At 32.7% G+C, this 27,405-nt stretch overlaps 2 protein-coding genes across 8 annotated transcripts in view; both read right to left on the bottom strand.

Moving 5' to 3' along the window:
- Nucleotides 1-239: 239 nt before the first annotated feature.
- On the bottom strand, nucleotides 240-10,514 carry LOC116339380 (tumor necrosis factor alpha-induced protein 8-like protein). 4 transcript variants are annotated; one of them, XM_031765224.1, is made up of 6 exons: nucleotides 10,384-10,513; nucleotides 6,220-6,494; nucleotides 4,584-4,749; nucleotides 2,159-2,313; nucleotides 1,922-2,059; nucleotides 240-1,797 (listed from the first exon to the last, which is right to left on the bottom strand). In XM_031765224.1, the coding sequence occupies exons 3-6, from the start codon at nucleotides 4,594-4,596 to the stop codon at nucleotides 1,522-1,524; spliced, it is 582 nt and encodes a 193-aa protein (XP_031621084.1). In that variant the 5' UTR covers nucleotides 4,597-4,749; nucleotides 6,220-6,494; nucleotides 10,384-10,513; the 3' UTR covers nucleotides 240-1,521. The 4 variants fall into 4 exon arrangements, with proteins under 4 accessions (XP_031621084.1, XP_031621082.1, XP_031621080.1 ...); XM_031765222.1 differs by lacking the exon at nucleotides 4,584-4,749 and adding an exon at nucleotides 7,178-7,259 and having other exon boundaries at nucleotides 10,384-10,491; XM_031765220.1 differs by lacking the exon at nucleotides 4,584-4,749 and having other exon boundaries at nucleotides 10,384-10,514.
- Nucleotides 10,515-11,033: 519 nt separating this feature from the next.
- LOC116339574 (patched domain-containing protein 3) overlaps nucleotides 11,034-27,405 on the bottom strand; it is a 23,727-nt gene continuing 7,355 nt past the window's right edge. Inside the window, exons 1-12 of one of the 4 annotated variants that reach the window (XM_031765529.1) lie at nucleotides 21,594-21,682; nucleotides 20,131-20,264; nucleotides 19,900-20,045; nucleotides 16,007-16,221; nucleotides 15,755-15,936; nucleotides 15,514-15,693; nucleotides 15,281-15,444; nucleotides 14,873-15,211; nucleotides 13,689-14,038; nucleotides 13,228-13,380; nucleotides 12,621-13,154; nucleotides 11,034-12,529 (exon numbers count right to left, since the gene is read on the bottom strand). In XM_031765529.1, the coding sequence (XP_031621389.1) occupies nucleotides 11,606-12,529; nucleotides 12,621-13,154; nucleotides 13,228-13,380; nucleotides 13,689-14,038; nucleotides 14,873-15,211; nucleotides 15,281-15,444; nucleotides 15,514-15,693; nucleotides 15,755-15,936; nucleotides 16,007-16,221; nucleotides 19,900-20,045; nucleotides 20,131-20,264; nucleotides 21,594-21,656 (3,384 nt within the window). In that variant the 5' untranslated portion in view covers nucleotides 21,657-21,682 and the 3' untranslated portion in view covers nucleotides 11,034-11,605. Of the gene's footprint in view, nucleotides 12,530-12,620; nucleotides 13,155-13,227; nucleotides 13,381-13,688; nucleotides 14,039-14,872; nucleotides 15,212-15,280; nucleotides 15,445-15,513; nucleotides 15,694-15,754; nucleotides 15,937-16,006; nucleotides 16,222-19,899; nucleotides 20,046-20,130; nucleotides 20,265-21,593; nucleotides 21,683-22,262; nucleotides 22,352-24,681; nucleotides 24,985-27,405 lie in introns of those variants that run through there. The other 3 variants (XM_031765530.1, XM_031765531.1, XM_031765532.1) reach the window with 3 other exon arrangements.

Below are 27,405 nucleotides of genomic sequence, written 5' to 3'. Positions count from 1 at the left end.
GCATTGCAATATTTCAGTAAATTTGAAATTGATATAAAATTGTTGACAAGTGAAAAAGTGTCTTATCTTCCATTTTAGTGTGCACAATCCAAAGGTCGTTGAATGTTCCTATTTTTGCACGTAGTCGTTACTTTATTTCAACAAAAGTATGCACGGGTTTGCCCGTTATTGATAGACATGCTAGATTCTTTATCAATAACAATTTTCTTGATGATTTAATTTGCAAAAAAAATCAAACATTGGTCGGTTTTTTGCTCAGTTTTATTTGACATTACTAAAATAGACAAATTGTATAATGTATACACCATTATTTAGTGGTAGTTCCTTAATATTACTAAAATCAATTTTCCATGGAGTATATATTTATTATAATAAAATAAGATAAAAATATATATACCATGTTGACCAGTTTGAATCACTTTATAAACATTTGAGTATACTTTAAATGTGATAATAGACTCTGTTTAATTTGGTTGGTTGTATATCAATATTTTGTTTTTATTTCAGATGAATACTTGAACACATATTCACACATTCAATTGATGTTTTGTTTTTTCTTCATTCAATATATAATAGACATTCAATGTGGATGAGTTGTTAGTGTCATAGACGGTTTGGTTGTTATTAATTTGTTTTTTTTTTTCTTCAAATAAACACAATTTTTCTCATAAATTCATTAATTTTTATAAGATTGTAGAATTTTGGTTCAATAGAATCATCATACCATGATATAAATGCTATCTGTGATAATCTGGGTTTCATACTTCCTTCACAATACACATGGTCGAGCTAATCTATTTCTTCAAAAATTAATTCTATTTTGGACGTATCTGCTATATATTTTTTTCATGCAAAATTATCCTCTTTCATTCAAACTGTGAAAGGTGTTTTAATCGAGGGGGAAACCACGGATTCTAATATGTGCTAATTTTTTCTAATATTTCTAATAAAACGCCATATGACATGTACATTTGACATCTTTCTAATATGTTCTAGTTTTTCTAGTATCGAGTTCGTGGGTAACCCCAAGGTTTTAATGCACCCATATCAAAATCATTTGATTTTTTTTAATCTATCAATTGTATGATTAACTCTACCCAATGTGTTCAAAACCATCAATTTTTTGTATGACTCTTGTCTGTAGTATATTCTTTCTTTCATTTATTTGATGATAAGGCGTGATATGTTGATGTTGCACCCATTTTCAAACATTTCAGAGAAAATGTTTCTTATTATATTATTATTATTTTTCTCACTTTTTTTCGTCTGAAACCATTTTATCTAATCTAGATTAGTTAATATCATTTTGCAAAAAAAAATAAGAGCCTGCGTCGTCCCACTTTTCATTACTGACTGACTTCATACAATATTAATCATAACACTTAATAAATAATGAATATAAATTAGAAAACAAAATAAAAATATAGCTTAATATAGAAGAGAAAAAAAGAGTGTCAAGTCAGTGTGTGTACATATATAGTGATGCTTATTGTGATATAGTCTGTGAGTGCGAGTAGGAGATTATATGTCCCCGTTGTCCATTGCGCTGTTCAAATCTTTTACAATAGCGGCAACCACTTCTTGATAAGGGGAATCGACGCGGAAACAAGTCTCCAGCAATTTGGGATCGTTAAAAAAATCAAATACTTCATCGATACGTCCAAGTGATTTTTCGGTTAAATGCCGTTCAACGATGCTTTTCAGTGCTGCCCGTGATTCTTCCAACGACTTTTGCAAATACGGCAAATCAAAACTGAAATCAACTTCATGGAAACTGATAACAGCCATCTGGGTACACTGGCGAAAAAAAGAAGAAGAAAAGAAAATAATTGAAATTATTCCAAATAAATTACATTATTGCATTAAAACCATGACAAAACAATCTAATTGAAAAGTTCCGATGGTAAAAATCTAATATTACCTGAAATTTACTGCGAAACCGTTCAACAACTCGTAATTCCTCGGCACTGAATTGGTTATTTCGGTGAAGGATTCCGATCTTGATTACAATCTTAATGATATTTTTCACCAAACGTTCCGCCTCCTTCTTATTTCCACTCTAAAAATTGTAAATAAATAAATTGGATTTTATAACTTAATTTCAAGTCTCAAGTCTCCACGGATATTACGATAGGAAATGTAATCAAGAGATACTTACATGTAACTTTGCCAACCGATAAATATTATCGAGCAATGAGGCTGTGGTTCCGTCGATAAAGGTTTTTGCAACGGTCTTTGTGGCCATTCGAGATAGGATTTTCTTCTGTGCCCGCAACCCAATGTCTCGAGCTCTAAACGCATTTTCCGTCATGACTAAGTGACAAATAAATTGTAAAAGAGAAGAAGAAAAAACGTTTTACATTATTGAAAACCGAGATTCAATTATTTCATGATGTACAAACAAAAAAAAATGTTTTGAAAACCATGAAAACGCAATAAATTACGTTTTAAACTTTTGAATAAAGATGGTTTTTTTGATGTTGCCATTTTAAAATTGCGTATCGCATAAAAGAAGGTGCTATACCAGTGACTACTTGATATAAACTAAATTGATGACAACAACTTGTTCCGACGTACTTGATACAAGAAAAGTGCACCGTTTTTTTTTTTCTTTTTCAGTATTCATCAGAATTTTAGTGAGTAGTAACCAAGGATACGGTTGGAATGTGGCTCGTGTAATGATGTTGAGACAGGTGCGAATTTATAATGAACATTGTACGTTGATAGGCTGCTATAGTCCCAAAATAACAGCTGTACACAATTTTTTTCGTTTCGTTTGAAATTCCATTTTGAATTTCATCTGTTTTTTTTTTTATATTGTAGCAGGTAGAACTTATTTTTCTTCATAACATTACAATGGAAATAGATAAAAATACCACATCGTCGTCGCCGTTGCCGTTAGTGTCACGAATATCGATTACTACAAGCAAATAACTACTCAATGAGGTTTTTTTGTCAATCAATTTACATTTTCCCTTGCAAGAACTTTTGAAGAAAAAACAAGAATTGAAGAAAAATAGGAAACTTTTGTAGTTTACATTCAATTATAAAGTGATAACGAATGCAAATAATTTGTCGGTAAACCTTGAAACTTCGAAAATTGACAAGTTTCACCATTTTTCTTTTATCGTTGTAACTTTGAAGGGGAACTTTGTTTTGTTATTGTTACTGTTATTGAGTTTAAAAATAGCAAGAAAGAAAAACTTTTGGAAAAAAAAATCTGTTGTTGAAAAGATCAAAATGATAAAAAAAGTAAATGCAAAGAAAAATAAATCGTTTTTATATAAGAACCTTCTTTTTGTTCCTAAATCCGAGCAAAGTAATTCTTTAGATAAAGATTCAACAGAAGAAGGATGATATTAGATGTTACGACTCTGTAGAGAGATAAGTACAAACAATGGAATAGATCTGTACTTATGGTTTTGCGAATGTAACTGCAGTGTCGAAAACAATAGCATTCCAAATGAATGTAAATAAAATGTTAAAGTAACGTTGTCATTTGCAATGGTTGAATAATAGCAATAATAATAAGCAGTTCAGTATTTATGATATGTGTATTGTGTATGTCATAAAAAAGGAGATTTGTCGGCATTCTTCAAAGCACATGTATAACATTATCTTCGAGAAATTCAATCTGCCCACACACGCAAACTGAGCGGCAACGTGCTTCTCATTAGACTCTCAAGCGCTAAGCAAAACTCAAATCAAATGCAATGTTGCGTAATCGAATCTCTTTATCTCTCTCTTTCTATCTTTTTCTTTTTCGACGGAAGTTTTAGAAAACCTCAAAGCAGCGAAACCAACTAAACTCGTTCAGATGACGGAACTCATTAGATCTAATTACCGTATCATATGTTCATCCTATTATTATAACGATAATTTTTGTTTTTATCAGTGAACAGTGTTACCATTGTGTGTGTGTATCAATGCGCTCGAGTGCATTATTACAGTGAAGCGATTGTATCGTTGCAGCCAGCAAATGAACGAACGAATGACAAAAGAAATTCCGCAAAATTGCAATTCCTTCGACAAGGTCGTTGTAAAAAGATTTCTTGTTGTGCACATTCGCAACGACAACGAAAAGCCTTTGTTAAGTTGTTTTGTTGTGAAGAGCTACCAAGACAAGACAAGACGACTTGTAGATGGGAGAAAAGAAAACATAAAAACAACCAGATCGTAATGCAAATTCGCCTTATAAAAAAATGACAAGAACTTGTTTTCTTGTATTCTACTCTTTCATGTCATATCATCAATGCTGTTTGAATCGATAACTCGCGCCGGTTTCTTTTTTCAACTCTTCGACCACGTTTTGTTTGTACTTGGTGTATTCCTTTTGGGCGTATCTCATTCGAAAGCAACTTATACGAGAAATGGGGGAAAAAATCAACAAAGCTCAGCTGACAACAAGAACGTTCTAAACGAAACATGCCGATTTACAGTTATTTACTGTTGCCTTGATTGGTTTCACTGCGAAAAGCAATAAATTGATCCAATCGATATTTCTCCAACATTAACAGATTTCGAAAACAACCAACTAAGAATAAAATTGAACATGATAACATAATAAATGGAAAGTGACTTACCTTTTTCTACCATTGGGACCAATCAAAACCAAAACAAAATGATAAAATCTCGTGCGATCGATTTTATAGCGAAAATTATAATGTGGCTTCTAATAAACGAAACTTGTGCATTTGCATCAATTCAAACGACATAAACTAAACTCGGAACTAAAGGAAACGTGCGCTTCTGAAATAATGAATAAAAAAAAGAAGAAAATAAAATAGAAAACGGTCATTAAACAATAATAATAAAAGAAACTTAATTGATCAAATGGGAAAAAAAATCAATAAAACAACTTTTGATGGTTGACGTTGAATGAATAAATTATTTATGTATGAAATTCGAAGCTTGGCTTCTGATGATGGTGAGCATATTCATCGCGAATGAAGCGTAGAAAATCAACCGAATTGTGTGCGAAATTGGAGAACAAACGCAGCAATCAATAATTCAATGACAATGGAGTTTTCATTTCAAATGGCAATATTTCAATGCTATTTTGTTGTGTGTTGTGTACGCGTGTTTTTTGATGATACAAATGAACACGAATGAAGAAAAAAAAGTGTTGAACCGATGTGGAATACAAAGTATGAGTATTTCCTGTAAATGGATTTGCAGATTTTTTTCCCCTACAACTTATGTGGACACGTGTGTCACATATAATTTATAGTTTATTCGCTGTTTTTTTGTTGTTATTCAATTTTATCCGGCAAGCTCTTTCGTCTCTTTAATATCATATTCAATTTTTTTGCTACTCATTAATTTGATGCACAAAGTATAGCGTGCGTCATACGCGTTGCCTGTTTAACCACAAACAGATAGAGAAAGAAAATTTTAATGCATACGAAAGTGGAATGCAAATCTTATGGTAATCATCTGAATAACGCACTGAGAAAGGCGAACGGCATTTGAGAAACGCACAATATTCAAGTACCATATAATAGCCGGAAGTTCATTGTGTATTTCATATTCACAATGATTGCATGTCTCTCTCTCTCTCTCTCTCTGTCTGTGTGTGTTTTTTGTTGTCTATGTTTTGTGTGAATGCATTTCATTTGAAGTCATACATGCTCACAGAGGGGGGCTGTGAGCCCGATATACCTCCTCTTAATCATCCAATACCACCCCTTTTGTATGTATGTTCAAATGTCATGTGAAATTCGAAACTCAGGACTAGGCTTAAACAATTTTACCAAAAATGTACTTAATTGTAGCACTACATCTTTTTAATTGTACCATACTCGTTAAATTGGCAAATGTAAAAATGGGCTATGGTTTTTAATGGGCGGTAAAATACCCCCTTAAATGTCGGCCATGCCGTTGTATGATTTGGAGACACACAGCTCAATGCGAAGTTCATATAAACGTGCCGATGGCATCCAATCAACATCGACACGATTATTATTACAGCAAACATATTTATCTATGGATAGAAAACTCAGAGCTATTTTTGAGATGGCATTCCATCCATTGAGCTATAAACAAAGTGCAATTTATTTTTCTCTTGCAAATATCACGCAGTGCACTTTAAATAACAATTTCAATGGTTTTCTCTATCTATCTCTCTCTCTCTCTCTCTCTCTCTCTCTCTCTCTCTCTTTCTCTCTCTCTCTCTCTGTATCTTTTAAGTTTGGTTTAAATGAAGCAGATTATACTTACACAAGCAACCAGCACAGTCAATCGCAACACGCTGGTACACAACCCATGTTTGAAACTCTAGAATGTTCGCATAATTGTTCATGCTGTAATCATTCGGTCTCTGTTGTTCTCAATTTGATCGGTTGATACTGCAATGTTTGTAAAAACAGCTCACTCCCTTTCTCTGTCTTTGTAGATAAATTCGCTTGTACACAATCCGCTTCTCTCAGTCACCTTTACATTTATTCCATTAATATCAATTGATGCGCAAAATTGCAATGCTGCAATTTTTTTCTCTGAAATTGAAACAAACAAATTGCTTATATTAACTCTCGAACCAACAACCATGATAGCATAAAACAAGTAAACAAAATTGTTGTTGAAAAGCGTGGCCAACTATCGTTCCCTCTGTAACATTCTCTTGAAAAGGAAATGGCGCCGATTTTATTGTCGAAATTATTTATAATTATACCCCAACCAATTCAAAGTGGATGCGTTACTCACTCATACAAATAAATTTCATATTCGCATTTATTACGATTCAATAAAAGTTGCGTTTGCCGTTGATAATTAAACGCATCAAATTAATTGGAGCGTCGAAAAAAGTTGGCGTTATAATTCAAGATATAAAAATCGCTAATTAAATTCCGTTTTTTTGTTCAGTCTGATTCTTCTGAACGACTGGCACTGGGCCGTACATATTTTCCATCAGGTCAAGTTGGATACAAAAAGGATAATTGAAATAATCTATCACCACATATACACCGAGCAACAACCTCCAACTTATTGGGAGTGTACATTAATTTCAGCGGTTTTTTGTTTGAAAATGAAAGTTCATTTCAATGAAACCGTAAAATATTCTATAATCAAAGTACTGCCCATCACTAGCCACTACTCTGGTTCTTCTTTTAGTCAGAAGACAAACTTCGGGTCGAAAGAATTCCTCGTCTTCATTCAATTCGAAAAAAAAAAACGTTACCTTCCAACTGCGATTAGCTTGTCCTGGACCAGGTATGCAAAAATTGTGATCCTCAGAAATAGCCCATTCTGCTTTTTGCGCACTGAAATTATGCCCCATAAAAGACTGTATAAAATGTAAAACTATAGCACCACTACGGACAACTATGGAGTTCTAGTCCATTGTTTACAACTGAGCCAATGTCTTTTCACTATTTGGCGGTAACTTAGTGTAGATAACACTGAATTCCGTCGTGGCGCTAGCACTGTACGGCTTTTTGTAAGTATTTTTCGATTTTTTTCTTTTAAAGTAGACTCAAATAGACTAATAATTATTGAAAGAGACCATTTCTATCAATTCAGACGAGTTTCAACATTTTTTGATTATTTGTCCTTCCGATTACATACTAATTACATCAAACAAGAAATAAACCCGACAAATTTTATTAGGAAACCTTTAAATAATAAAACATGTTTTGTTTCAACACAGTGAGGCGCACCAATTTATTAGGATTTCTGTTAAAATATTGCGATTTTATAAGGAAACCTAACAAATTCATTTTAATCTCTTGTGCGATCACCTGATGAAAAACCACGAAAATTAATGTATACTCCCAATAATAAAGTTTAATAAATATATTATAATTCAACGGAATATTTAATTTGTTTGATTAATAACAACACGCCAGTGTTTTTTTCAAAGTAAAAGTCATTTAATTCGGTTAGTTTTTTTTTTTTGCTCACGTGAAACGTGAGAATAATGTGGGCTTGGTTCGCAACACAATTATTGATCGCGGTTTTTTTCTCTTTCGATACGTTTTATACAAAGTTGTAATTTTCCATCATTCTCGGTATTTATAAATTGGCATGAAAAAAAGGCACCGTAAAGTTGTGGCAGTTTATGTACAGTAAATGGCACTTTGTAAATAAAATGTAACCAGAAAAGTTTTTGCTGGTTTTTTAAGTGAATAGCAATAGAGTGTAAACATTGTTATGATATTTCCATATCACTGAACATGTTTACAAATAAACTGTGTACATACATCGGCAGAGTTGTCACTTTTTCAACTATCGATTTGTCGCTGTTCCTCTTTCTCTCTCTTTCCCCGTTCTCGGTTGAAATGTATGCATCAACATTCTGTAAGTAGTGTCAGAACTCATCAATCATTCATGAGGAATGAAAATGTTGACACTTGTTAGATCCAAATTACTCACTACATATGTGTCATACTATATCAACAAAATAATGTGTAAGGGGGTGGCAGTGTTGCTTAATCTTGAAAAGTAATTCGGAGGTCGATATTTGCAACGGATTTACGATTATGTTTATTAATCAAATAAAGACTTCAAGCAATGACAATAACGCCCAGCAATGTGCAAAATCAGAGCAAACACATTAATTCGCCGCTTCAAAAGGTGAGTCAATCAAAGCACAGTATTTAGTTGATTGTGCCAAAGAGATAAAGTGTCGAAACGAAAACCAACAACAAAATGCGTCACTCCGATGATATGACAAAGTGATTCAATGTCACAGTTAACCCTACGCGATTATATTCAACGAGTATCACTTATTAAAACAGTTGACAGACTATATCAATGGGAGTTAAATGTCTCAAATTTAACTACGCAAAATAAAAGTAACGTTGCAACGTTAATTTCAATTTATATAGGACAAATGACTGGGGTGCATCGCTATAAGGAAGCACCAGACTCGACAGAATACACCAACAAACAAAGAATTTATTTTATTTGAACCAACTGTCTTTGTTCATTTATTCGGAACAATGAGTTTCGTCTGTTATTAAGTATGATCGAAATTGTATCCACTTTCTTTCTACGATTGGAATTGCTATGTGAAACATCTGTCGTTGCCGGGTCTACGAACGTAACAAACAGAAACAAAAAAAATACAAGGAGGAACGTTTATTTGAAAAGACGTAGTCGATCACGTGTGTAATAAAAAGTGCACTTCCCCTTCGCGGTAAAATGCCAACGTATTTTTTTTTATTGTATATTTTTTACTATAGGTATTCGTCTTCCGAGCTACACATTGTTGTTTTATATTGACGCGATGCAATTCCCTTGACTGTCTACCAAAATGTTTATGATTCATTTCAGAATTTATTCTGAAGCTGTATTCAGTTCAATTTAAATTATTCATGACAACGAGTCATTTCACCAGTGGAAAGAAATGAATGAAGTACAAATGGCGCTGAATAAATTCATTAAATTTTAAAAATTTGTATAGGAAACAATCGAATATTGTCATACTATTTTATAACATTTTTACTATCGTTTGACTATATGAATACAGTTAACTAGAGCTTAATTTGATTAAAAAATGTCTAATAAAGTTTTGTTCTAAACTCATCAATAAATTTTTTGCACATGGGTTTTTTCTATAGTTTCAAATTGCTTTTTATTTCTTCAATTCATATGCAATCAAAAATGAATAAATTCACTAAACGCATAGGCGCAAGTTTTACGCAGTTTATTTCTTTGACTTGAAAATAATTATGGAAAAGTCGTAGGCATAAAATGTTTTTAAATCAATGACCTTCTTATTAAAAAAAACTGCGAATCATCGGAATTATTCAAAAACGCACCTTCATTCCCAATAACTGAGGTCTAATTGAATTAGCATATACTTTTCTGTTTCAATATAAACTTGTTTCGTTTTTAAATCCTCTTACACTCCAAAAAAGGCAACAACATCTATGAATATCAATCGAAGAATAATAGAATAATTTTGTTCAAAAGTTGTTGTTTCTTTTTTTTTCTTCAAACAAACTTGTTTTGTTTCTTATTTAAAAATACAACAAAAGACGATGAACTGAACGAAAATGGGATGGAATACATTTCACATATTAACATGACCACATATATCGATCAAATATGTACATTGAATTTGACCAAATTCACTCAAGAACCGTGTAAAAAATTCTAATGAGCAATTCAAAACTTTATGGCATAGACAGTGCAATAAGAAAAAAAAACAACAGTTATAAAACTGATATTAAATTGATGCGATAACCAAACAACAACATCGACTATTCAGTTTTTAATTGGCATGATATTTTCGCCAACCAAAAATCGGCCACAATCGAATTAAAAAAAAGCGGAATTTCTTTATTACATTCACTTATGGACATTATACACGAACAAATAACCATTGGAATTTTGTTTTTACAATGAAAAATGTAATGCCATCATATAAGAAATACGTACAATGTATAAATCGGTTTATGCCACAAAATGAGCGAGCAGAGAATCAAAACAGAATCGCGTGAAAGGTGGTGAAACGAGCACTTTTAACACGTTTAAACTAACTCAATCGACAAACCGCTTGAGACTGATTGAGTCTGTTTTGCACATCGTACAAACTGTTTGGGTTGGTAAGTACACAAAAAAGTAGCATATACACACTGGTATCGGCTGTATTGAAAAAGACTTTTCAATGCTGCTCTATGTATATAGGATTTTTTTACGCTGGCAACACATACGATTCAGTCAGCTGTTGGGACATTTTGACAGTTAACACACGACCTTTTTTGCCATTTCGAATCAGACGTTAGCATGGGCTTTTATTCGCTGGAAATTTCTTATCGTTCGATTGATTTTGAATAAGACTTTGGACAGTCGTTTTATCATTATTTGGATCATGTGGGCGATTTTATACATCAAAACATCAAAGACGACTCCGATAGACGTAAAAAAAGAAAGAAGAAATGTTGACATTTTTATTTTATCTATCTTTATTAGATCATTTCTATACGGTAAAAATAGTTAAAAATTTATAAATTTCTTCACAAATTTTATTTACATAAATAGTTTCCATTTTTGGGCGAAATTTCGTTTTTCATTCTCTTACATTTCTTATTTATAAATTGATTCATAGACTTGAATGTGAATTTTATAGGTTTTTCTTTTGTTTTCAATTAATTTATCTATTTTGATTGTATCGAAGCATCGGTAACATATGTTCGCCCAAAAATTCGAGTATATTTGAGCATTTATATATTTATTAAAAAAAAAAAAAAATAATGTTGAGATGAAAATGTATATAGTGGATTGTTTACATTCAAAATTGATTAAAAGTTCGTTTGAAATTTTGAAGTATATACTCAAAAAAATGACTTTCAAACAGAAGTTGAACACTTTATCACGACATCATTTACTAGGTGGTAATAATCTAATCTAATTTAGTAATAGTATTTCACTTTTCAAAAATAAAAACCTCTATTGACACGAGTGATAAATGTCTAAATCTTTGTTTTCTCTTCATCATTCTTAAACAAACAAAGAAAAAATCAATAGACTATAAATTTCAACTAAGTGTTAGCAAAAAATCAATCAACTCAAAATATGTGATGAAAAATAAATGGCAATTCTTTGCTACTTCAATCTAATTTTCTACTAAAAAAAATGGGTTCGTTGCAGGCAAAAACGGTTATGGAAATCGAATGTCACCCATGTGCCGTAGTTCGTTGATGCTGTGATTGGAGTATGAGCGTTGTGGTGTTGAACGATTATAATATAAATTATGTTGAGATGAGTAACGATTTGGATTTGGTCGATAGATACCTTCGGGAGGTGTGTGTCTACGACGTGGTGTACTTTCATCGCTGATTTTACGTTTATTCGGTTCGAATAAAGAACGTCGACGACCATCGCTATAATAACGACGTGAATCATATAACATAGAAGTCTCGTGCTGTATTGGTTCGTCGTTTAAACAATTTTTGGTTGATGGTCGTTGTTCGGTTTCACGATCGTTGCTTGATCGTCGCTTTGGCATTATATTTGAATCATCATAACTGTAGATACGTCCAGTCATTGCTGGATTACGCCCATACATGTTGACAACGGGCTGAAATTGGGATCCATTCATTTCTGATGGTATTTTCCAGCTCATCTCATATCGTCGACGTGTATTTTCGTCTTCGATTGCTTGACGTTGTTGCGATTTATTGCTGCTACTCTCACTGGAATCTTCTCCTGACGTTCCGATTCCTTGGTCTTTTTCATCAATTCCGTACGTTTTGAACGGTGAATTTAAGTATGATTTGCTATTGAACATGCCCTGTAGGCCAAGTTGTGGATGTGGAATGCAATATGGATGCGGATATGCTTTTTCAATTGATGACAAACGTTCACGACCCATATCACCGCCCAAGTTATCCAATTGACGTTCATTCGTTGGATCTTTATTACATGAAACTGGACCAAATAATGATAATAACACTGGCAACAAAAATATACCGTGCAATGCACCAAACGAAATGACCAAGAATATCATTTTAAAGAATACCAAAAATATATAACTATCGGCACACAAAAGAGCGTAACAACCCAATATTGTGCTTACAGCTCCCTGAAAGCGAAACAAACACAAAGAATATTTTAAAATCAATAAATGTAAATTGACTGTAAACAAAATCAATTGATTGATGTGAGTACCGTACCTGGAATATTGGCATGCCCAATGAATGAAGTGCTTCACGAACTCGATCGTCTGAATTATTCGATTTTGATGTCATGTATGAGTAGCAAATATGCGCTGTAAAATCAATCGAATAACCAATGCACATGATTAAATTAATCATTGAAATTGAATCCAAATTCACGTCCCATAGTGCCATATAACCAGCAACACCCATTTCAATCGATACAATGCTAAATGCCACCCATATTGAGCATAGAATATTCGGAATGAAAATGAATGAAATCAACATCATAATTGCAGCACCGACAATCAAACTTTGCACTGAAGTCGGCCGAATCAATTCGTATTGATCGAAAAACACAAAGTACGGATGAAATATTGATGCATTCAATGATGAATCGTGAACAATTTTTCGTAAATCTTTGACCATCACTTTTTCATGGTTCGTATCGGTGATGTTTAAGGCTTGAATCAGGAAACGTGTCGCAATAACTTTCGTTTTATTTGCATTGAATTTTACATCTAGATAGTATTCGCTGCCAGGGAACATCCACTATTTTAGAGAGAATGAAACGAACAAGTTTAATATGTGCATTCAAAATATGCGTCAAAATTATTGCTCTTACTTCTCGAAGTTTTTCCATAAAGTCCTCTTCTGAAGTAATATTTGGGTGAACATCCAAGAACACTCGTAGCCAGTTTGAAGAGTATGCTGAACCAGACACATATGATGTACTCTCAAGTTCTCTTGCAAGTTTTTCGTATTCTTCTTGGACTTGCTGCAGAAAAACATTCAAGAAAACGAAAAAAATATTTAAACATTACAAATTAAGCATATTTAATCAGAACTGTTATAGTCATCGCTATAGTTCAAGAACGTAATGGTGTGTACGTTTTTTTGGGTGCCGGCACTCAGTTTCATACAAATTTTCAATGTCAACATTTCATAATATTCTTTATATTTAAAATTTTTTTGCACTTCAAATTTGTATAAAACTGGGTGCCGACACCTAAATAAAACGCACACTAGTACATTCTCGAGCTTTATCGTTGCCCATAATACTTGAAAAAATTCTGTTTTACTTACAGGGTCAAAATAGTTAAGTTCACCGGCAACAATAACTTGCATACGATATGGGAATTCACGATAGAATTCATCTTCAAGGTCGAAAAATTTCACCGAATATGAATCTTCTTTGGACAATTTTCGTCGTTCAAGACCTTCTTTAATTTGTGTGATGCCATATCCAGCGCCAAATAGATATGCAGCGAATATTAGCAAAATAACCATTTTCATATAACCGTTGTTGACGATGTTTGCAACAACGTCCTTGAAAAATGCCATTCCAGCATGATCTTTATTGTCAATTGGATTGTCGGGATCGTTTGGATTGATGCCTCCCGTGTTGAATGTTCGATACAACCATGAGCGATTCTCTATAATGACGATTATGGTGAATATTATTCACTGAGATTATTCAACTTATATTGAATAAATATCAATTTACGCTTTTTTGCCCATTCGAAAGCGGTACTTGAATGCGACACAGTCAACAAATATAACAAATACACACACACACGGCGATATTTTCTATTTTAAGAACCTAACATACGGTGTTTAAGGAATATATGCTATTTATTAGCGTCAATTGTTAATGTGTCAGATATTTTGTTTGTTCGCTTGCAAACCGCTAACCGTTCATTCATTCATCAGTATGGAATATGCAAAATACAGACAACGAAATAGACAGAAATACAATTGAACCAAACCGATTCAAAACAGAATGTTGAACTAAAAAGAAAAGCATTTTTTTTAAATTTGCTATGTGTAACGCTGTACGGTCTGACGTTCAGGAAACATTCAATTATTTTTTTATTAGAACGAAGTGAGTGTTTGTGCATATTTATGCATAAATATGATACTGATGTGATTTACCACATCATTTTATTTTAAACTCTGCTAAATATCGCAAAAATTTGACGTTTATGCGTTTTACGACAGCAATAACAAAGTCATTTGATGTTATATAAACGGACGGCTATTGAAAAGCTCTCGAAGTTTTCAGTTTGCGATTGCACCCAATTCATTGAAAAATTACCACATAAATGGTCAATAATTGGCCGATACTTGAAATCATGTTTACTACATTCACAGTTATGGACGAAACATTTTCTATCAAAACGACTGTTTAAGTAAGCGAAACTTGTTTCGATGTGAATTATCGTTGGGCGTAAATGGAATTAAATTGTGTGTGTTTTTCATTTATTTACCTTTGATGGCAGCTGACAACGGTGTTACTTTGTAGCCGAAAATTGAATGGTGATTTTTCTGTTCACTATAACCAGATAGTGCCATGCATCCAGCAAAAAAGGTGATGTGCCAAAAGAAAATGAAGCATACAGTCATGCCACTGTATTTACAAAATATTTGAATCGATGGGAATGGACTCATTATACCGATCCAAAATGAAATAATGTCCGTTAATGATGTGATTGTAATTGAAACGGCAGCATCCGACATTGTAATTCCCATACGTTCCGGTACACTCAATTTTATGGATGTACGACGCCACGCAGCGAGCATAACAAATGTATCATCAATGCCAATTGCTGTATAAAGAAAATTAATTATTTTAGTTGCGATATTTTTCAAAGGAATTTTACCATTTTCATTCTTACCAATCATAACGAACGGAGCTGCTAGATTTAAACCAATAAATTCAATTCCCAAATACATACAGAAACCAAATGCAGCCAATGTTGCCATTATTGCTGATAAATTGCCAAAAAATCCCAACCAAGGTTTTGAGCGCACGCAATCAAACATCATACATGTAATTACACTAAAGAAAAATATGGAAATTAGTTTTTTTTTTGTCTCAAATTGGAATTAAAAGAAAAATGCTACCAACCTAAAAACCAACATTAAAAGGAACGTTAATGTATAATATGGCACCACAGTTCTCGTATTTTTCTCCAATTCATGATCCAATGTTCGCGAAGCAAATCGGGCTATACGAATGTGTTTAAAGAATCCACTGTCTTCAATGTCTCCAATTGTTCGTAAAAATGTTTCTTCCCATTCGCCACCTCTGCAAATAAATTATATGATTTAGCCGATGATGAAAACAACAAACCAAGTGACAAACTTACTTTGCAAGTTGACGCGGTGTATCAACAGCAACAAAATAAACCAATTGCAATGCTGGTACACTCACTACGGTGCCCTCGGGTGAAACTGTTGTACCACCAAAAAAGACTGGCAATATGTGATAATCGAAAGTCTTTTCGTTGAACATTATTGGAAATGTTAGTGACATATTTCCTGATACGATCTGTGAGAAGGAATGAAGATTAAAGTCAGCTTTTAAAATGGCATGTATGCGTTGTTGGTGGAAAACTTACATCGTTTATAATTTCGTCCAGATTTAGGATGTCATTTTCAAAGCAATCTCCAAGCGATCGTGCGCAGATATCTTCATATCGATATATTTCGTCGTCGTAAGTAGCGGTTGCATTATGAATCAAACCGTCCAATGTGCGAAGCTCTTGAAAAATTTCGGGTCTTATCAAATTTCGATCCCCATCTTTAGTAGTAATAATAAGACGCCCGAATCGACCTACAAATTTAGACGTAGAGAAGAAAAAACATACACGAATAATCAAACAATTGACCTTTAATGTAATTACATTGTGCAAGATATTCTAACTGATTAAAAATAAGCGCAGGGAAGTTCCTTATCTACAAAAAAAATGGTGCCTTATGTTTCAATGTCTATTATTTCGTTTGATCATTATCATGTCTTTTGCATGTAATTGACCGTTTTACCAGATTTTCAACTAGTTATCATCAATTCAGTCTCCCCATTTTTGTGATGCAGATAACGTACTTCATTGGTCGAACAATTTATTTATAATAGAGAAACACTATGCTCAGCTGTTAATATAATGCGTTAATGAACTTAAATTCGTTCATTTGAATGAAAAAAGAGACTATAATTCGGGGTCAGTTCAAATCGCAGCCTTTCGTTGTCATTGTTCGGCCAATGTAAGCCAATAGCATTGTTGTAAACCACTTAATTTCTATGATAAAAATCACATAATTGTATACTTTTCTAACAAATATTATGTGTATTCATTTCGTTGATTGTGGAAAAAGGCTGCGCAAAAGGTGTGATGTTTTAACGCTGCTCTGACTCAACCATGTTCAAATTACACATTTGCACACATGCTGAATGAATTAATAAAACAAAAAGTATGAAAGAGACACATACCGTATGATGCATTTTATTTTCTAGGTGGAATTCATGATGATGCATTTATCGCATGACAGACACCATAGATAATAATTTTGCATAATAAGCTCAATTGTTCAAGATATCATTTGAATGCACGAATCAGTCAGTGATTCGTTTATTAAGCAAATAAGAATAATCAAAGTCATTATCATAGATTTTATTATGAACAGTATGCGTGCAATGCACACGCCAAAATGCAATCGTAAATATTTCGAAAAAGAAAACCAACCATTTTTTTTGCTTATCATTTTTGATTGAACCGGAAAAATTGGTTTTGCGAAATAAATGTCTGTAATCTTTCGTTAGTTGAGCGAAAAAAATTGTATGTGTTAATCCACTCACTTTGTTTTGTGCACTTAAATTGCTCTAAATTAATTATGTCGTTTAATTACATAAAATCAGTGTTGCTCACACAGCCATAATTTTGATGAGAAAGACAACAACAAATTTTTATTCAGCCGTCTTGTGTAACAGTTAATAACGGCGGATGAGAGCTGTGTGGCATATAAGCCTTGAAATTAAAAAAAAAACAAATGTTGTAACTGAATGGTATGTATTGAATGTGCCAAACGTAATTTGAATCGATAAAATACAATTTATTTATCGCTTTGTAATATTCGTTAGTTAATGGCATCGGCTGCATATTTTTGTCTTTCAAGCTACAGACAATTTTTTCCTGTTATGGATTGTATATTCGAACAAAAGGCGAACCAACCCAACTCTGATTACTTTTATGTTGCATTTTCAACTGTTTGGCAGATTCATACGAGCAGCAAATTGAAGCGGTTAGCGTGGTTCAATGCTCATTCAAGCAAACATAGTAAATTGGCATAAAACAAAATTCAGTGGTCAGTTGACATTTTGGTTGTTTTAGGCTGAAGTAATAAAACAATGAACGGTTTTACTACCGGATTTGGTCAAGGCGATAAAAGTGCGCGGATATTTGGCAAAAATTTCTATTGTTCCTAAGAAATGATTATCGGTTCAAAAACTTTATGACCGTAGTTCCTACGATTAAAAACTACCGTCATAAAAATTCATTTTATCAACAATAATAATAATCCCACAATAAACATGTGCAATTTTTGTCTAACTTAATTTTATACAATAATCGCTACAAGCGATTAGATATGATTTGCTGGAAGGATCTCATGTGACGAAAATAAAAATCCAACTTGAGCATAAAGTGCTTCAGTTTTGCAAACGATTGGCATAATTGATGTTTATAGCCTGACAACGCGCTCGTATTCGGTACGTTTCGTTTAGAAATTGCACAAACATATGTCATATGCTGATGTAATTGGAAAATAACGCGATCACAGACAGAACATTCCATTTTCATTGTTCATTTTTTTTATGATCGAGCATGTGGCTGAGATGAAAAAGAATGATAAGCCATAAACTAATCAAGCGTGAATGATATTTCGGGCATATAAAGTGGTGAATTAAATTTAAGTTTTGATTCTCTAAACTTTGATAACTGTACATTTCAAATGGCATTTGAATTTGTTTTTATTTCAATACTTTGGTACGCTCTGTTTACCTTGGACGGTTACATTTTTTTTCAACGCATGCGGTTTTTGTTTATTTTGATATTTTCACAATCACCAATTATATCCGCAGACAGTTTTTTTTTCCATTTCAATCAAATAAAAGTCTGTCTCATTTTTAAATTTGGAGATCCTTTCAATTTGACCCGTTTGCATAAGTTTGCATAAAATACAGAATTTTTTCCACGCAATATTCATTCGTTTTTAAATGCGTTACACAATGCGATAATGAGCGATTTTGTCCCATGTGTCATATTAGTATTTTCAACCAATTACCCAAATGGCATTTGAATTTGTTTTTATTTCAATACTTTGGTACTCTCTGTTTACATTTGGATGCAATAAAATTAAATTCATTTTTACAAGCAATAAATTAATCTTATCACTTTCAATTGACCTGATGTAATTGTTTAAAGTTTTACTAAGAATTTTACAATAAAGAACAAATGCGAAACATATGGCATTCTGTTTTTAATAAATGTGGTAAGTGTTGTGTTCTGGTTGATTCAAATCTGGTGTGAGCTCATTGTAATAAAAATATTCATCGATTAAAACAGTTCTAAGAAAATTGCGTATCGGCGATTTTTTGTGTGTATTCGAATTTAAAAAAAAAATGATTCTTTGTTGGTTGAACAAAAAAAATGTTTAAAACCGGAACCTTATAGCGTCCAAAACTTGAGAAATCGAGGAAAGGGAATGTAAATTTTGTTTTTGGATATTTTTGGAAATGATTTCAATTTATTACTAAACGGATTCATTCTGATGCCGAACTGTATGAAAATAGTATTTTTGTCATTTAGTTCGCCAAGAACTAATCTATTCGTTTTATCTATGACAATGGAACCGATTAAAAAAATGATGGTCATTGCTTAATTACACATGAACCGCATTCGTATCGAGTCGAAATCCAACTACAAGTGTGAACGACGACTTTTCTATATTATTATCGCACTTTTTCGTTCTATAGACAAATCTGTCACGTATCTGTCACCTAGAATTATTTCCTCTCAACTACAGTATTACTTGAGTATGATCCATGGCGAGTCAAAGCATCTTGTTGTAGTTTTTCAACCGTACTAAAATGATATGACGTGCAATTTTTAATTTAACGTTGCATATTCAAAAGACCTTTGAACTTTGTAATAACTGAATGAAAATCCAATCAAACATGTAATTTGCAAATTGTTATGGGTTTGTACAGTGGATGTATTTATAAAATGCAGCAAACACATTCAAATTGCATAAACCAGTCAATAAAAGAAACGCGTATTTGCCAATGCACACCGGGATAGCTATGGAAGAATTATTATTCGAATGTGACTTAAAATTAAGAAGCTAGTTTTTTTTTTAAAATTAATTATAAAGCATCATTCAACTTTTTTTATAGACAAAATCTGCATGTTATTTCACACTATATTTTCCATTTTGAACTTAATAACAATTTACATACCGGCTCGTGTGATGCGCTCAACACTGAAGCTCTTCGAATAGTTCACTTTAAAATATTCCTCAACGATAGCTCGTTCGTGTTTTCCGGCTCCATTTTGGGGTGAGAATAAATATTCGGGATCTATTTGATACTTAAGCTGTTGATATCTGCAAATAATGTCAAATAAATTATGTTTCAAGTAAGAAAAATGATTGAATAAAGATAGAAGAAAATGTGGATATTTTTACTTACCCTGTGATAAATATAATTGTTAAAAATATTGGAATTATAATAAAGAAACTTGGATTTCGGCCAATTATTTTTCCTAATTTATAAAATGATCTATTTAGTGTTGTGTCCACACATGATACACCGTTTGAAGACATCTGAAAAAAGGTAAATAATTCACAATGTTAGAGAATTCAATACTTCTTGGATTTCGATGGTTCAACTGGAAATGGTACATTTGAAAGAGGATGGAATTTTTTTTATGTCTGACATAGTATGTCATTGATCGAATCTATTATTAGTTTGAAAGGAACACATCGTACGAATTATAAATTACACGCTAGATACTTCAATTGATGTGATCATTGACTTGGATTTTAAGGTATTAATAAATGCTGTTTTTCAGGACGGAGCATACAATAGTTTTTTTTTCATTCTGTCCAAAAATGTGATTGCCGCTTATTATGTTTAAACATTGTCCACATTATCAATGGAGCTAATGATTGAAGCATTGAAAACATACACACTTCATGAATTCAATGTCATACTTGTAATTTCACTTAATTAAAGCATAGCTTTGTAGCAGCGGTCGTTTATATGGCATATATATCATCAAAATAAATGGTATGCCCTAAAGTGTAGTATGTTGCCGTAGTAAAAATGTTGTGCTACCGACTCGTTTACATGTTCATGACCGGGTCTTATCAATATCGCACCGAACAATAAATAAATACATATTTTCCATGTTCAAGTTTATTTAAAAGAAACACTTGACAAACAAAACAACGACAAGAAAAAATCACACAAACATGTAAATGTCAATTTTGTTTGTGTAAAAACGATTTACAAATCGTCTGACCAGTGCGATGAGCATGGTTACGAATATTAATCACAAAACACGAATCGGCTATCGATTGGATTTGCGATTTTTAAAATATAAAATTCACTCTATTCTGCTCAGTTGTGTGCATGTGATTTGATGGAAATTGTTGCGGCGCGACCAATTTCGACAAAATATGTGGCAAGAAAAAGGAGAGAAACAATCATGGTGCTCAATTAAGCCTTCTTAATATGTGAAACGTACAACTGACACGTTTTCAACATTGACCCAATTCAAACGATATACAAAACGAAACCATCGGTCATTAGTACCTGGTTTGGTTGAATTGCTTAGCTTATTATCTTCAAATGACTCATAACCGATGCGATATTGATTTTTCACAAACGTCACTTTATCGGATCAAATTCAATGGTTATTATCATGAAACCAAGATAAAAGCACATTTCTTTATACATTTTCATTAATTAATATTGTATTGAACGCAATTCGACACCAATGCAAATATACCATGACCGTAATCAATTCCATTGCAGAGAAAGTGTTATTACACTTAGTTTTTACTGTGAAGGAACAGCTTGGTAATTACTACACGTGCTTGAATATATTCAAAATGAATTATCATATTCGATTGAAAGAAAACACTAACTTTTTTATGGGTTTTAAATGTAGGTACCGTTGAACTTCTTATTTTAGCAACACGGTATATCATCAATTTATTACTGCAAACCACAAATTGTTTTGAATCATCAAAAAAATGATTTGAATCATTTGTTGTTGTTTCCTCTCAACTGATTGCTTTTTCTCTCGACACATAAATTATCTCATTTAAACTTTTTATATATATATATTTTATGTGATTTTGAAAATAGTCACAAATTAAATCTTTTGTTTTTAAAAATAACTTAAGTTTTGTTTCTGCACAATAAACAATACTTAAACGAACCTTACAATTGTTTAACTTTTAGTTTAATGAATGAACGTGACAACAATTTATTTCTGAAAGACGTTTACGCGCTCAAAATTTATTCAACACTGATTTGATAAGGCAACTGTTTAGTCAATTACAGATTTGTAACTTTGATGTGTGGGGATGACATCGTCTTTTACGTTTTGCCCCAGTTTGATCGGTGCACATTTGCATTTATCTCAACGTTTTTCATCTTTTCGCTTACGTCAAAGCAAATTCATTTGCAACATCACATTTTTTTCGTATCAACGGGGCTTTCCCAAGAGATTTGCCTCAATTTTAAACATTTATTTTTTTGTCATTTGACACATTTTAACAGGACCAACTGATCACATATAAAAAAATCACCTTTTAACTCCATAAACTTAAATCAATCTTTGATCCCTTCTGGTGATCATATCTCATTTGATTCTTTGATTCAATTGCCTTTCATTGGTGATCACATTTTATAGCAGATATCCGCCAATTAGTATTCACTGGCTCGGTCATTGATATATTGCCTGATATCACGCCCGAGACCTTATTTAAAAAAAAAACATCTTACGTTGTTGATGAGAAAATTATGAAAAATTGTTGGAACTTCATTTATATTTAATCGATTTTTATTATCAAAATCATCAATGAAGCTCAGTTGCGTTAAAATAATAAAGCGGTGTCTATAAAATCAGATGAACTTTTAGCGTGTCTATAAAGCAAGACGGATTAGAATGAAATAATGTTTATCCGAGTTGTTCGAATATTGTTACTCTAATGTTGACACACTGTCTGAATGTTTCAGAACAACTGAAGCTTCGGATTCATGTTGCATACTATCGTTTTCAAGCGGAGGAAGCAATACAAATAAATCATCTTAAGCCAAAAGTGTCGAGCGTTCGACTTAAAATGTTCGTCACGTAATTTACACTGTATGAAATAGCTGGTCTTATATCTGAATATATTTAATGATAAAGCAACGAGTAACAATAAGTTTGACGATCTTGACAACGACAAACATCGCAATTTGTTATTATTATTTTTTACAATTCTTTGGCAATTACTCAGTCGTGGATTCACAAGAAATCCCATTAAAATTCAACCAATATAGATTCTAATTATTGTTTCTTCGTTGAAATTCTTGTTTTATTGTTTCGGTTTGAGCCCTCTGAACTGACGTTTTTGCATTGAATTGACCGAGCAACGGAAATAATTTTGTGCAATTTATGTGAGAATTGTCATTAAGTTGACGGCCGCAGGATTTTTGATATATAAGACAGTTTACAAAACGAAATAATTGGTTTTGGCGGCTTTATTGAAAATGAATTTTCAAAGAAAAAAATAAATTTGTTTCTAATTTTCAAGTAATTTTGCGCTTGACCTTCAACGTCATCGTCGATTGTTGAATTTATTTATTTATTTTATTTTGGTCCAGTGTGCACGTAGCAATCAACAAAGAAATGATCACCTCTTCAGAAAATCGACGATCGTCTCTTCAACGAAACGATTTATTGTGTATTGAAATGGATTGGATTTAAACTTGAGCCGAATTTCTAAAGGGAATCGGTCATTGCTGTTTGCTCTATTGAGTTTTTGCAGTCACAAGTAACAAATAACTATCGGTTTGAGGACGCTTCAATGAAGAACACGTTCGTTTAATATAATTACGTCAGTTTATTTGCATGGATTTGTGTCGTCTCAAAAGACTATCAATTTATTGATTTTATTTATGTGTGTATGTGCGTATTTTTTTGTGTATTACGGAAACAAAAGCCATACCAATGACACGCAGACTGAAAACGTGTTATATGAACTCGAAATTTGCATAGAAAACCATCTGCATCGCTTGTTCAGTCTTATTAAGATGCGTGAGCATCGTTTCCTCTCTACAAATTGTTTCGATTCAGTCGAGAAAGAGAGACACACTAAAAATCGAAAGCGAAAAAAAAAAACATTTATGGCTTTCTTTACCCGAAACAAAAATTATTTATTCAACAAAAGACGTGCGCAAAGAACAAACAGAAAAAAAAAGAAAGACCGAAAAAATGTATGCGCCATGAAAAGTGATTTGTTGAATACGGGAAATAAGTCTCTATCTCCATTTCTCGTGTCATTTATTTAATATTTGAAAAGTGATGTTGGGATTATGATGAAATTCCCGTCGCCATAGAGTCAATATGAATCTTTTTTATTATTAATTTATATCAGACAAAACGGAACTTTAATAGCTTACGCTGTATGCAAATCGATCGGATTAAGTAATCACAATTAAAGAAATTTTACTTTCAAATGTAGAAAAAATATACCGCCTAATATTGTTGACGACGGCATAAACCACGACATCTTTATTTTATTGGGTTCGTTTCCTATCCATAAACATGCACGCATAATACTATTATGCATACCGTTGTAAGAGATTGTGCCAATGAACTGATGCGGTTAGGTATTTCTTTATATATATTTTTTTCATTTAATTTTAGGGTCTCGATAAAACAAGTGCCTTTTTATGTTCGTGGCATTCAAATATTTTACACATTTTTTCGTTGTTGAAAAATAAATAATAAAAAGAACGTGATTTTGTGCGTCGTGAAGGTCTGATTTCTCTGTGTATCGTTATAAAGCATTTAAACTTCCGATCCCATCTGATTAGCATAAAAACACATAGTTGTTAGTTGATGAGACAGCAATATAGTTTGGCATAATTTTGTTGACATGCATAAATAATACGGTTGCATACAAATTTCCACTTACAGTTAATATATCGATTGAAATAAAGAACCAATATTCCACTTACCTTTAAATCTAAAATAATCCTTAGACATCTCCCAAACATTTTGAGTGTATTTACTTAATAAATAAGCTTAACGAAAAAAAGGGAAGTGTGTATGTGCGTTTTTGTGTATGTGTGAGTGTTATTTTAATAGATCCCCGGTTGATAAATTTTGAAAGTTGGTTTTTTTTTGTTCCTATTTTATCATAATTGCAACCATGAACCCATGATTTAAAGACAAAACAAATGAAAAGCGTCCAAATTAGAACTAAAGCTGGATTCGTTGATTAAAGCCCAAGACCGTCTCATTAACTTAGCATAGTAACTCTGTGAAAATGAAAGTACTTAAAATTAGCCAAGAAAATAGAAGAAAAAGAGATTTATAAAATTGCCAATAAGAAGCTAAAGATCAAAGATAAATAATATATATTTAAGAATATTAGTGCAGTGCATATATATATTATTGTGAATTTGTGTTGAGGAAGGGTTATATTTCTGGGAACTATAAAAAAAGCATTGCAAGATCGATGTCCAGCGTCATCTGTCTTGACGAGTTCGCCGTGATCGTTGTTATGTGTCATTGCCGTAAGCATGTTATGATATGTGAGATTGCTAAACAATGCACAACGAACAACAATCGCTCGTTAAATGTATCGTCGACCACGAATATTGGTTTGAGTCATCAGTTCAATGTGTTTTATCATATAATTTTTTTCACTTCAATTGCATAATCGCCATTTTTTCAGCCAATCGTTATTTTATTCAAATCAATTTTCATCGGAATTTCATCGTTAAATCCCACCGGCACAGTGATTCTGCGAAACCCACTTTTTTAGCATAAACAATTCCATTGAGCATATTTTTTTCACTTTCTCCTTCTGAAATCCCATGCGCGGATCATTGCTCTACATTTTCAAATGAAAGTATCATTTGACATTTGATTGTGCGTAAACACTTTTATTTTATTATTATTTTTGGGAAAATCCCACAAAACTCTTGCGCTCAATCGCTCTCTGTGGAAATCTGATTATAAATTTCATGCCATTACTAATATGGTTTACATTCGCAAAACATGAAGAATAACCACTTAATTCAAAAGAGACGCTCGTGCAAAGCGTAAAAATTCAAAAAGATCCGCTTAAAAACGAAAAAAAAAAAAAAACCAGCAACTTTTATTCAAAAAAGCAATCGACAAAAAAAAACACAGCCTATATTTATTTGCTCAATCAACAATATATGAAATGTCATGTACGAAATCCTAGCAATATAATTTATACGATTCTTGTTTGGTTGCTATTATAATTGCTTTCGTTGGTATGTTTCTATTGCAAACAAGCCAGTTATTACAACTTTATTTTGTATCCCACTCTTGTGCGACTCTTTAGACACAACAACAACATCAAATCGAAACAAACAAAAGACATTTTGCAAATATGCCACTACCAGAGAGAACTGTATATGAATTTATGTAATTGCTTTATGGATGTTTCATGTATATGAGCGCTTGGCATCGCAATTCGCTCCCTCTCTATCTCTCGCTCTTCATCGCAACGATATAGTACCGATTTCAATGAATGAACAATTTCATTCACGTTTACAATTTAGTTATTCTTTCTTTTTTCGGCGATTGCTTTTTGTAATCCAATTGTGGTTCGAGGGTATTTCTTTTCGTTTAATCGCATCTGGTTTATTCAATAGCATATTATGCTTGAATTAAGTGGTTTGCTTGCAGCTTCTTACAAAAGTGCATAATTCAGTCAAGGAAAATTATCGTCGATGAATTACGCGTTTTATTTGTAGATTCATATCAATAATATTTTCATCTTATGAATGTGACATAATTGCAAATTTCCTACGTTACATAGCCACTGAATTTTATGAGAGAAAGATCTTCCATTATATGCCTATTTTTATGCACATGATCATAGTTTGCCTGTCATCATCATCATTCATTTTTTCGCATGCACCGTCATTTGCAGTGCAATTCTTTTGATCGGTAAATTGGATCGCATACAAACTGAAAGATGAAACTGAAAAATGAATCTTTTTTCTTTACAAATTACAACGGAAAATATGCGCATAATGATCATTGTGCACAACAGCTATTGCAGGTATTTCATTTGTAATTTGTACATGTGAATGTTCTGGTGTTCGTCTTGGGCTGTCGTTTGATATTTGTGTGCATGAGATTGAGTTGTCACTTTATCATTTCCAAGTAAAAACGTTGCTCGCTGTGATTTCGTCCGTTTCATTTTTGGGCGAAAAATTAAGTGTGCGTCTGTGCAAACTCCCCTTTCTGATACATCTATGGCCTAGAGAATATGTGTGACATATGGCCACCATTGTATTTGAATAAAAGACACATTAAACCGACCAAGTCAGCACAACGGCAGACAATTCGCAACGAAACCAGGCTGTAAAGTAATTACAAGATGAAACAAAATAATCAGCATATAATAAATCAACGGCATTCACACTATAAGGTAATATGGGAACGTGACCATAAAACAATACACGCTATAATTTATGAAAGAACAATATACCTCAACAATTATGCACACACAACGGCTAATTATTTCATTTGGCGCTTGCTTTGAACGATTTAAATCAAAGTTCTAAAATTATTTCACAGAAAAGAAGCAAGAAATGGTGTCGACATTTCGGCTGTTTTGCAAAGGGTATTAATTAGTGCAGTAATGTGCGAAGGGGGGGGGGTAGGAGGGGGGTTTTGGCCCCCCCCCCCCCCCT

This window comes from Contarinia nasturtii, unplaced genomic scaffold (assembly GCF_009176525.2).
Source record: "Contarinia nasturtii isolate CC-2019 unplaced genomic scaffold, AAFC_CNas_1.1 Cnas_scaffold_533, whole genome shotgun sequence".
Classification (NCBI taxonomy): domain Eukaryota; kingdom Metazoa; phylum Arthropoda; class Insecta; order Diptera; family Cecidomyiidae; genus Contarinia; species Contarinia nasturtii.
This window is presented reverse-complemented; position numbering and strand designations above follow the sequence as displayed.

Excerpts from the sequence above, each read along its gene's own strand:
- LOC116339380 (XM_031765220.1), bottom strand. The coding sequence starts at position 6,301 with ATGAACAATTATGCGAACATTCTAGAGTTTCAAACATGGGTTGTGTAC. Across the intron at positions 2,314-6,219 it reads TGACTGTGCTGGTTGCTTGT|TCATGACGGAAAATGCGTTT; the intron begins GTAAGTATAATC and ends TTTGTCACTTAG. Across the intron at positions 1,798-1,921 it reads GGTTTCGCAGTAAATTTCAG|TGTACCCAGATGGCTGTTAT; the intron begins GTAATATTAGAT and ends TTTTTTCGCCAG.